This window comes from Vespula vulgaris, chromosome 4 (assembly GCF_905475345.1).
Source record: "Vespula vulgaris chromosome 4, iyVesVulg1.1, whole genome shotgun sequence".
In the NCBI taxonomy this organism is placed as follows: domain Eukaryota; kingdom Metazoa; phylum Arthropoda; class Insecta; order Hymenoptera; family Vespidae; genus Vespula; species Vespula vulgaris.
The window spans coordinates 4,232,162-4,244,666 of NC_066589.1; the positions used below are offsets into that span (position 1 = coordinate 4,232,162).

Genomic DNA, 12,505 nt, shown 5'->3' on the forward strand with positions numbered 1-12,505 from the left:
TTTCATATGTTTACTTTGCATAGTTACATGTACGTACGCATATTGGGCTTATTAGTACCCGAAAAAAATTATATTACTTTAAGAGATAAACATACTTTAGATTAATCCAGCATTGATGCTGCATGAATCATGTATGATACCATGTTATAATTTTTATTTCAATAAATATTCCTATTAAACAGATAATGGTACATGGTACACAATGAAGATTTTTCACTATTTAATATCAACCATTTTACAAATATTTTCAAGATACAGAAACGTTATGAAATTGCAGTATGCATTGGTACTCTAAAATGTAGCATTAATGAAACAATATTTTCGAGTGTAGTTAGATATTACACCTAAAAATAATAAAATACATTTAAAGATTCAATAAACGTCTATCATTTTTTTCATATTTTTGACAGTACACTAATATAATTACAATAAATTTAAGTTCTTTGTAATTTTTATAGAAAGAGAACTCTTAAACAAAATGAATAAATACTTAATTTCCGTGAAACATTTTGGAATCTATAGTTGTACATTTATGTAACTTGATTTATGCTCTTCTTTTTTCTTGATTGATATATATTCCAAATTTAAAAAGAATTAGGTTTAATTTACAGGAAGTACATTTAAAATAGATGGACTAAGATAGTTCAAAAGATAATGATAAAAAAGGAAATATAAACTCTTAGTAATAACAGATATTTTTGTATATTAAAAAATGGGAAAAGTACATATTTGATTTTCACCATGAAAACAAAGTCAAATATAACATATTTGTATGATTTTCAACCCAAAATTATTAATAAGATTTTTTAATAAATGTTAATAAATACATTGACGTCAAATTCTTTGTAAAGGGCATTTGCGTGCATGCTAATTATATCGTGAGATCAATAATTGTTTTGTACCAAATACATAGTGCTTATGTTCACGCTAACTTAATGCTAAATAAAAGTATGAATAAGTACATAGTGTGAAATATTGGAAGCATTTAAAATATTAGTTTTATAAAGTAATTATTTTTCATGATAATCTTGAACTTCAATAAAATTTCTTGAAAGTCTTATAGAACAGAAGCACTTTATTGTCCTTATTAACGAAATATTGTATCATATGGCTTTACAATTTTGCAAGATATACATAATACTCGGGAAGAGACGTAAATACAGATATCTAAATTTGTGCTCATCTGGTTCTTTCATCTTCAAAGAAGAACAGAATATTAAACTGCAGAAGATAATGTTAAGTACTTATGCTTCTAATTATTTCATAGTATATGAAATCCATATATCAGTCAAATACAAAAATTAGCCCTACTATCCTCATTAATTAACTAATTAGTTAATTATTTGTTTTTTAATGATAAGTAGAAATATTATCATATTACTTATGCTAACATGCGTATATGCACAAAAAATGATGTGTACAACATACTTTAAAATTTGTCTTTCTTTTGCATGTACATATAAGCATATACATATATCACAACAATTCAATATTAAGGATATTGCTCATATAAATAGTACAAATAATGATTCTGTGCCAACCTTCAGTCAAAATGAAATGAAGGATAAATATATTAACCAAAGATATTGCAGTACACCCTTTATCAGGTACATTGCATATGAAATTGTAATTCATCTAAAAAATAAATATCCATTCCATTATATAATTATAACATTAGATATGTATATATCAATTTATAACTTATTTGCACGCATAGTAGGAGAGAAAAAGAAGAAAAAAGATTTCATTGCCATAATAAGTTAAACTTACAACCTTGTATAACAATTTGACCAAGACACGCAAATGCCCTATAACTTCAATAATTTGCTCTAAATATACCAGAACTTCCTTTATCAATTAATTATATACATTTTTTTCATCACATTATCCAATTACGTATTTACACATAAATGTGAAGATGGAAGTCTGTAATAGTTCATAAGAGCAAGGTAGGTGTAATTTCTTTAACACTCGACATATTCTACTAGAAAACAAAAACAATAGAACGTATAATAAAAAAAAGTAAAATGTAATTTCTTTTTTAATCACATTGGGTTCAGGTCTATATACTTTCATAATAGCTGTTGCAATAATATCAGAATGTAAAAATATTATTACAAACCATTAAACTTTGGAAAGCGTTTATACAATCTTTAGAAAACGTAAGATCAAAAAATTCAAAAAATTAGTTCCAAAAAATTGAAACTTTATTACAGATTGTGCATTAATATGAAATTTGTTTCATAATCCATTAAGTGGATCGTCCAGGAAATAAAGACCACTGGTAACTTATTATTCAAATATATAATGAATAAAGTACAACAGAAAAGAATTAATGGCTTATGTTACTTTTTTGCATGAGACAAACTTTAACAAATATTAGGTATTTGTAATATTTGTGCTTGTAAAATATCTTTTGTCTGACTAGTTGGTCATGATCCACTACACAAGTGTTAACGAGTTCATTGCCATGACAGTGGTTCGTATATACAATTATGGAAAAATGGTCTCATGATGTTTAATGATTTGATTTGTTTAAATAACAATATAGGTACTGGCTTTCTCGCGGGTAGGAAATATTGAATGAAATGAAATTTATAACTACTGATATTATCACATACGTAATGCCATCACATTTATAATTCTCTAGAATATAAATATTTTCTAATAAATTATATCATGCACTAGTGGAAACCAAAAATGTAAAATCTAATAATAAGGATATAATATAATTTTTTGAAGCACCATTTTACAAAAGAAAAAAAAATAGGAATAAATTAGTATATTCCTTTAACATTGTTGATGAATCACACACTAGTGTAACATAATAATTGCGCAAAAAATAACATATATCACATTAACATTATGTACCATCTACCTTTACATCTAATTCAATAACTTGAAATATTTGTGAGGAAATATAAAAGATTTTGCTTGTTTACCTCAAAACTACATTGAACAATATCAAAGAATTATTTATCTGTTATTTTGATCCTTAAGACAATTCTTAAGACAGTCTCGATAATTGGGTCATTATTGCTGAGTGATATGAAAAAAACTAAAAGAAGATATAAAAAAATAACTATGTCAGATTAACTCCAATCACTTATCTACTTTTTTGCACGTAATAAATTCATATACAAATTCTAATTTAAATTGGCATTACATAAACAACGTCTTAATAGCTCACAAAATGTACGAAGATTAGCAGAGAGCAATTTCATTTTTTTGTTAGATGATAAATCATTATTTAATCTTAATTTAAAATGTTTATAAGTGTCTACTTTTATTACAATATAATTTTTATACCTTTTGTTGACCTATTACAAAATACACCTACTTTGTACCGTTTGAAAGCCAATACGTAAAAAATTTAACTAAAAATAAAGATATTGAAAAATTACATAAAACTTACAAAAATGAGTATCGAAACAGACAAGGTTGCCTAAAGTGAATTTGATGCCTCTTGTCGTTTACTTTGATGATACATAATAAACCTTTCTTCTTGCATGTTAATGGGTACTCTTCAAATGATGATCACATAACTTAAAATGGCTTCATTCGCCGATGACATTAAATACAGTTTGTATAGTGGACTAGCTTCGGAATACGACTTGCATATGAATTTATGTCACCAACAAGTCGTCATAGGCATATGTTGTAGAAAGATTGCTTGCAGACACCAAACTTGTAACTGTTACATTCCAATAAAGATTTAAAAATTTAAATTATCTTAAGAAATATCTTTTTACAGTATATTCAATATACATTTACAGTATACATTTTAAATCTGTATTAAACCTATAAAAATTTATTAATTTAATTTCCTATGAATATTTAATATCAACTTTCATAATCTTATAATAAAATTTAGTTTCAACATCGATGAAAAATCATCTTTATTTGAGAGTTAATTTATCAGAAAAAAAATTTAAATAAAAACTTGTCAATAAGCGTTGATGTAAATTTTTATAATAAATAAAGATCCTTGAAATGTTAGTTTTAATTCTATCTTTCCATATCACGATTTAATATATTATGTATAAACATTTCAATAATAATTAATATATATATATATATTTCAATAATAATTAATAAACAATTCAAGCCATGATATTTGCAAGATCAATCTACAGCATAAGAGTTACACGTTAAGATATCACTGGATTTTCAACATTCATATATCCAGTGTCCGTTATGCCCTATGATCATTAGTAATGTAAATAACGCCACATTTTTCTTGATGATAATATGACATAAAACATGTTTCTGAAGCTTCTCATGGAAGGCATGAAAAAAAATATCTACTTGCGAAATTTAACAAATTCTTTTATAACTGAACTATTACAAAAAAAAAATACAAATATTTGCATTACAAAAAGTTTAACAAAAAAGTTTATAGAATATGGAGTACTCATAATTTTGCAGTCACTTTTTGTATTACTCTGAATACATTTGATATATAATTATTTACTATTATATGAAAAACTCAACAAAAAAAGATATTTTCCATGAAGAAACAAAATAGAAACATGCTTTTATCCTACTATTGGTAGGCTTTGATGTAACAAGAAAATTGTGTTTTTAAGCTTCAGTAGATGCTACCAAGGAGCTCTTAGGCGTGTATGCTGTTGCATTTGGATCCAAATTTGACACAGTACAACCTGGACAACTGCTTTCGTTCGTACGTATTTTTGTTCCTGTTACTCGTACTTCACTATTTAACCGAAGTTTGGACGTTGCACAAGTTGGTGCAGAACCAAATGTATCTTGTGGCATCACAGCTAAGTCCTGAGCGATCTTTGCTTTGAGCATTTCGATTTCTTTTTCTTGAGATCTTATTAAACCTATTAAAAGAAATATAAGAAATTTACTGTATATAAGAATAATATAGTTTTTATCATTGATTTTAGTTAAGGAAAAAGAAATTTCAAAGGTAATGTTATTCCTTTTTAAAGATAATCATTTATACCGGTATTATAAAATTACTTTCAAAAAACAAAGCGGAAAAGAGAAGCCTTTTCCCTAATAATTATTAAAATTGATGAAAATGATTATATAAATAAAATTAAACTGATAGATGCTTACTTTCTCTGATTTCTAACTGACGTTTTGCTTCTCCAAGTGCTGAAAACAAATCTAGTTTTATTCGTGTTTCTGCACTCAAACTGTTTTCCAAATGTCTAGTTTTTTCTTGTAATTCGTTCAGTGCTCCAAGTAAAATCTCAGACTCTCTTTGATTTTCTTTACAACGATTTGCATCTTTTTCTAGTGCATTACATCTGGATCATTTGAAATAATAATAATTAGTAACATAAGAATAAAATATACCAATTATACAGTAATATAAAATATTGATATTTTGATCATTATTATTCTATCATATTGTATATAACTAAGTATAATTAATAATACATTGTTTCTGAAATACTTTATTTTTATTCATACCGTTCTTCTTTTGTTTTAACTTCTCGCCGAAGATTTTTAAGATCTTGTTCCATTTGCACTCTTTTATTCTTACATGCATCTGTACATTCTTGTCTAACGAGTGGAGGTGGAGGTGGTGGAATTGCAGAACGTGCCTCCTCTGCAGCTCTCCTCGCCCGTCTTTCTGAAACTAAGGATGCCTCACAAGCAGTGCGTTGTTTTCGTTCTTCTGCAATCCGCTTTTCTAGTGACGACATTGTTTGTTTATCTAGTTGTCGAGCTGTTACCAATCCATGCAATCTACAAATTATGTATCAAATAATATATATAGACAGTAACATCCCAAAGAAAATATGAGATATATAGTTAAAATCATATAAATTGAGAGTACTCACTTGCTTTGTAATTGATCATTATCATGTTGAAGTTGTTGAATATCTCCTTTTGCCTGGCGTTCTCCGTTTATCAGGGTATTAATTTGTGATCGTAGCTCTTGCTCCACTTGTCGACTTGATTGTAAATCTGACTTCAGGCGTTTAATATCTGCCTCGAGCCTGCGACACACCAGTAACCTATTTGAACGACATTAAATTATGCCTAAGAAACAGGCAGTATAATGCGACAAAATAATGATAATAAAGCGCATAGAGACATGTATGGAAATATCGGAACTTCTTCATAATTATGACAAATATTATAGGCACAAGAAATAAAATATATGTTACAGATACCACTTGAAATATATATATATATATATCTTCATATTATTATAATTATTTTACAATAACAAAAAACCAAATTTAACGTAATAAAACATGAAATTAGTGATAAATATATGATATAATTTAAATAAAAGAAGTAAATGATACCTCTGGCAATATTCATCCTGTTGCTTCTGTTGCTCAGTTGTTGTATCAGTGGCACTTTTGATTTTACGAGTATTACGTTCACGTTGAACATTAACAGTCGAAGATGCATCTCGGTTTTCTTTTACATTATTCCACTTTCCTGTTACCGATCCATTAGACTGTGATCTTACATTCGTGTGACCATAAGCTCCACCTTTAACTGTCTTGTCTTTGTCAATTTCATTTACATCAAAATCATTCACTGATCTGCATTATAAAACATTCCTTTTTTGGTTTGTTTCTAAGCAGACGTTTAAATCTGTTTATAGCACAAATGTAAGCATTTATAATAAATTTCTTACCCGACTCTTTCAATAAACTGCACATCATTGTGGGATATTGTAGATCCATTTATGTGTATAAATCTCTTATCACTTTTATCAGACTGTGATACATTTGTTATGGTATGTTTATTGTGTTGGTCTTCTTGTTTCTCACCTTTGTCTAAAGATTTTCTATGATTACTTTTCATAGTGGTACTTTGTGTCTGTAACATAAACTGTGTACCATTTTGCAATCCACCATTTTGTACATTTGCTTCAACACAAGTATTGTTTCCTGAAAACATCAAATATACAATTACGTATATGTAAATAAATATATTATTACATTAAATATACCTTTATGTATAAGATTACACTTTGAAAATAAATTACCTTTGCTTTTTTCAGGACTTGGATTATATTGTGAATTTAATCTTTGTGATTGTGCTCTTGTATGTTGCTCTAATGATGCATTAACATGCTGTACTTGTGACTGAATTTGCTGCAGACTTGCTGTCTGCTGTTCTACAGGAAGAGCCTGCTGTAACAACTGCAGGTAGAACTCATTTTCCTTTGCAACATCTTTTTGTTTTCTCTAATAAAAAGCAATTGAAGGATAACTGACAATTATAGATGAAATGTAATATGATGAAGATATTTTATCTCATTGATTTAAACAAAACGATTGTATATGCAACTAACCTGTCTCATTCTATAACCAACATAACTCTTAAAACCAAAACCTAATGTAACTACAGGATAGCCAATGCTGAAAAAAGATAAAAATTCATAATAAAAGATATATCTCATTGATTATTATCACAAATTATTATTATAATAATTTATAAAACAGGTACAATATAATATACATAGTTGCAATAAAAACAATAATTTTATTTGAATATTGTATATAATAAATAAGAAGGACTTACCAATGTGCTGCAAATGGCCGACAGAGATCCAAATGAAATGGCATATGCCGCAAATCTCTTAACCGAACTGCTGCTTCTATATACAGAAATAATAGCCACAGCATCACAGTTGGTAAACACACTCCTTTATCTATTAAGTAAATTTTTCTATATTAGTTTTTCGTGACATTAATAATAGTTTTTGTAATATACATAATTTTTGTGATATATATATATATATTATACATACCTGTGTGCCAAACATACTGCACCCAAACATAAGTGCTGGCAGCAAAAAACAGCCAATGCACAGGGATGAAAAAAAAGCAAATCATATCTGATGTAAGTGCAATACAAATAAAAAACACAGAGAAGGCCTGAAAGTAAAAAATGAAATATAATTTAGATAATATATATTCCATGTTTTTTCTATTCATTTAATAAACAACTTACATTATTATATAAATATGTACATTTTAATATATGTTATGCATATATAATAATAATAATAATTACTTATAATAATATCAGATAAAAGGATAAGAACTATAGAATATCTTCAACTTTATATAATAATAATAATAATAATAATAATAATAATAATAATAATAATAATAATAATAATAATAATAATAATAATAATAATAATAATAATAATAATAATAATAATAATAATAATAATAATAATAATAATATAATTATTATATATTATTATATGGATACTTACCAAGCCTTGGTATTTAAAAGAATCGTAAACACTTCGGAGGAGAAGCCAAAAAGGCCATAAAAATTCAAAGCGGAATTCTAAAATGAAATCTGCTAAAATCACCATGGCCCATAGTAGAAGGAACTTCAGATAAAGCAAAGTACTGAAATAAAAATCATACATTATGAACATAGAGCTATAATATCATACTAATATTACATATATATTAGTATATAGCATGTTACTAAACATATACATGTGTATAATTTTTTGGTAATCAAAGATACAATAATATTTTGTATATAAAAGTTATTTGGTCTAAAAAAGGAAATATAATGATATATTTGAACATTTTATAGTCATTATTTGTCAAGATTTTAATGTCATTTTTATTTTTTAATGTGAACAATATATTTATATTATGTTTGTTTGATAGTACATCACAATTTTTTTATGAAATATTTAAAAAGTATAGTACATTTACAAAAACCACACATCTTGTTAGAATCATAAGATTCTTTTATTTATAATTTCCTTTTATTCACAATATATATCATTATAGTTTTCAAAACAAATTTATTTATTGAAGTTTATATACGTTTCTTATATATGTGTTATTTTCCTTGCAAAATTTTGAAAAAAAGAAAAAAAAATTAAAAAAGTACATATTCCACACCTTGTTAAATTCATCTTATTATGATATTATGATAGAATAATATAAATACATTGTTCTATTTGAACAAATCAAAATGATATTAAAACAATGACTATAAAAACATCTAAACAATTTTGGTATAAAAATTTTATTACATCTTTGATATTCAAAAAAATAATCACATATATTATTGCACACTTAAACCAAACATATTATGTTTGGTTTATATCGTACATTTCATGGATAATATAAACAATGATTAGCAACTATATATTCTGAATGATTATTTCATAGAATGCATCTTTTAAATAAAAATCCATCAGTAATGTATCTTTCTATAACGAATAGATATAGTTTGATCTTAAATACCTATAGTCATCTAAAATTATCATTTGTTATATTTATATTTTTTTTCAAATAATTTATAATCTATAGTACACATTATATACTTAATAATTGCATAATATTGTTAATACTGAATATTTGATAATATAAATAGATATACTAAACTCTAACAAATAAAATATGTTTATATGTACAGCAAAGGAAAATGATAAGTTTACATGAAAAAATAAATCTTTATGAACTCTTTATAAACTTTTGTATATGTGTACTACACATAATATTATAAAAACTATATTATATCATAGATATTTGGTAATTCTAGTAATAAATAGAGGAGAATAATACGGTATATAATATAAACAATACAATAGATTCATGTCATGTAGATCTTGTTCTTATGTCATGTAGTAATAAACCAATTACATAATATGATAAAACTACAGCAATATATGAAATGACAAATAACAACTAGTCTTTTACAGAAAATTCTTGCATTAAAAACATTCATTAAGCTTGTTGCGTGAAACTTCTATATTTTACGTATATATGATTTCAAAAAATATATCATACAGTAATACCTAAGAAGTAGCACTACACTTTAAAATCGTTTTATACTGGAAAAACAAGAACACATGGTTGAAGTTTTGTTAAATGATAAGCCGTGTAACACAGAAGGTTCCCAAAGCGAGCGCAAATCCAGAATCACCGTCCAGCAGGGTTGATGGATAAACGCATTTCACCGATAAAATATTTAGCAGTAGTTTTAGGACGAGAAGTTTGCATACGTTCTCTCACAGATATGGTGATCAGATTTTTGGTTATTTTTAAGAACGGCCATTCCAATGTAGACGCATATGGCGGCGAAAATTTACCTTCCGTAAATCCCCTCGGTGAGCTTGTTACGTTTCAAGGGCCTCCGAAGCTTACCGCACTCGACATTTCTTCTCTTCATATTCTTCGACACTTTCACCACTACCAAGGCGACGTTATTCGCGGCGTGTAACAGAACGGAAAAAACCAGAAATCCTCCGGGAAGTCGTGAAAAAACGCACTCTGTCTTTCTCTCTCTCTTTCTCTCGCGCGCGCGACTTCTATCAGTCTCTTTTGTTGTCATTCGTCTGTGGACAGATTCGAGGTCTCACGATGGTTTACCAAGCAGCTGATTGGTCATTATGGTACATGGCGTTTTAAAATCCGTATCCGATACTAATCGCTTCTAACAAAAACGTTTAAAAGATAAAACGATCGATCGGACGATATCGGCACGTGTCAATATTGTCTAAATGCGCGCGAAGTCAGTGCACGAGAGACGAATTTTCAATTATGATTTCTTTCGCAAATGGTTCCGTGTTGAAGCCTTTATCGATCGTAGATGTCTCCCGACCGTACCACGACTCCATCGGCACTTTCCACTTACACCAACGGCGCTCTCTCCTGGCAACTAAATGTCTGTATAGTCGTTCCCTTTTCTTTTCCTTCTTCCTTTCGTAACTACTCGCTCCTGCAGCAAGTACCTCTCCTTGTCTCCTTTCTATCCCACCTCTAACTGATCTCTCCTTTCCTCTCTCTCTCTCTCTCTCTCTTTCTCTTTATTGTTCATTAGACAGTTGCACGCGCAAGTAAATTGTATCAGCTGTTTTCTTGTATATGTGTACATACAGGATCGTACGTGATAATATGATAATTATCATTTCTATATATCGTTATACTATGAAACAAACGGCTCTATCTTAAAAAATGCGTTTATCTCAAAAAATTATAAAACTTTTTTGTTTAAGAGCGAAACTACCTTACGATATTATCTTAAATATAGACTTATATCTGGTTTTATTATTTATTATTAGAGATTATTGTTCTATAGTATCTTTGTTTTGCGATATCTTTCTTTCTATGTCGGCCATTTTAATGGACGATACAATTTCATCGTCAATATATTGTAGTAGTTGCATTTTAAATTTATTATTGCATCGAAGATTTTTTACTATTTTAATAAATCTCGTTATAATATAATCTTTATATACAGAAGATGGACGAAGATCTATTTTCTTCATTTTATATTAATTCGAAAGTGATATTGTATTTTATTATAGAAGTTATATTTATTGTAGTAGCTATTGGGACACAGTATGAAGATAGGCTCATTTTAACGATATGCAATATATGTTGCATTGTATCAATACTTATTATAATGCATATATTGTGTGATTTGATAATACAATTGTTAAAGAAAAATTTGAGATTGAAGGAGGTAAAGTTGTCACTTCAATATATAATTACTATTGGGACATGTACTATCTTTATTATTATACAAACAATTGTTAAAGGATTTTCTTATACTTGGACATACAACAATATAGCATATATATGTTTATATTGTTTTGTAATTATGCAGTTTAAAATACGTGATTTATTTCAAAAAAATTTAGATATAAATGTTATTAATATGAGTGGACTGGATTATGGAAGTGGAATGGCTTATAGTTATTATTATGGTTATTTGAGAATTATTTTACCATCCACTGGTACAAACACTAAAGGCATATATGAAAAATTAGAAAATTTTGAAGACATTCATAATGTTACTATTTCAGTAAAAAAATTGTTTATTCTAATACCATTTTCAACATATATACCTCCAGATTTAAAAAGTCTTTCATATGAATGGATGGAAAATACACAAGAATTAGAACAAGAAGTAAGAAACAGAGCTGGAATCATAAATCGATCTTATCATAACAACATATATAAGATTTATCCTAATGGACCCAAGAGTCGTAATAAACCAGAATATGTTGCAGTTGAAGGTGCAACACCTTTACTAACATTTTTTGAAGTACAAAAACATTTTCATCCAGAATCTGCAATATATAAAAAATACAGTAAACAGATAATACAAACATTTTATCTTAAATTAAAAGAATTGATATATAATGATCTAGATTGCAGAGATGTATGTGAATTGATTTATTACAATGATTACAATTCTGATGGGACTAAGGTAAATATTGCAGAAGTTATTCTCGAAAGGATATCAACACTAAAAGTTTTAAAATACACATATACTGATTAAAAATAATTATATATAACGTTATATGAAATCCTGTTATCCAGATAAAAATAAAAAATAAAAATATACATATTTTTAAAACAGATAGAATTTATCTCTCATGTAAGATATTGAAATTTGTAATATGATTTATGATATGAAGTTATAATGTGTATGTTTAAATAAAATACTTGAAATCCTAAAGAATCCATATATAATAAATTCCATAATAAATTTAAAATTG

General features: G+C 27.1%; 2 protein-coding genes across 4 annotated transcripts; one reads left to right on the forward strand and one right to left on the reverse strand.

Moving 5' to 3' along the window:
- Positions 1-790: 790 nt before the first annotated feature.
- On the reverse strand, positions 791-10,329 carry LOC127063369 (macoilin-1-like). 3 transcript variants are annotated; one of them, XM_050993091.1, is made up of 12 exons: positions 10,088-10,329; positions 8,237-8,378; positions 7,760-7,886; positions 7,531-7,660; positions 7,301-7,367; positions 6,992-7,193; positions 6,638-6,893; positions 6,297-6,542; positions 5,823-5,981; positions 5,449-5,727; positions 5,089-5,282; positions 791-4,847 (listed from the first exon to the last, which is right to left on the reverse strand). In XM_050993091.1, exons 1-12 carry the CDS (start codon positions 10,327-10,329, stop codon positions 4,585-4,587), a joined length of 2,307 nt encoding a protein of 768 aa, XP_050849048.1. In that variant the 3' UTR covers positions 791-4,584. The 3 variants fall into 3 exon arrangements, with proteins under 3 accessions (XP_050849048.1, XP_050849047.1, XP_050849049.1); XM_050993090.1 differs by having other exon boundaries at positions 5,823-5,999; XM_050993092.1 differs by having other exon boundaries at positions 5,823-5,999; positions 9,794-10,308.
- A 436-nt stretch (positions 10,330-10,765) lies between these two features.
- Positions 10,766-12,460, forward strand: LOC127063371 (stimulator of interferon genes protein homolog). The gene has a single exon (XM_050993096.1). The coding sequence runs from the start codon at positions 11,242-11,244 to the stop codon at positions 12,283-12,285; it is 1,044 nt and encodes a 347-aa protein (XP_050849053.1). The 5' UTR covers positions 10,766-11,241; the 3' UTR covers positions 12,286-12,460.
- Positions 12,461-12,505: the final 45 nt, after the last annotated feature.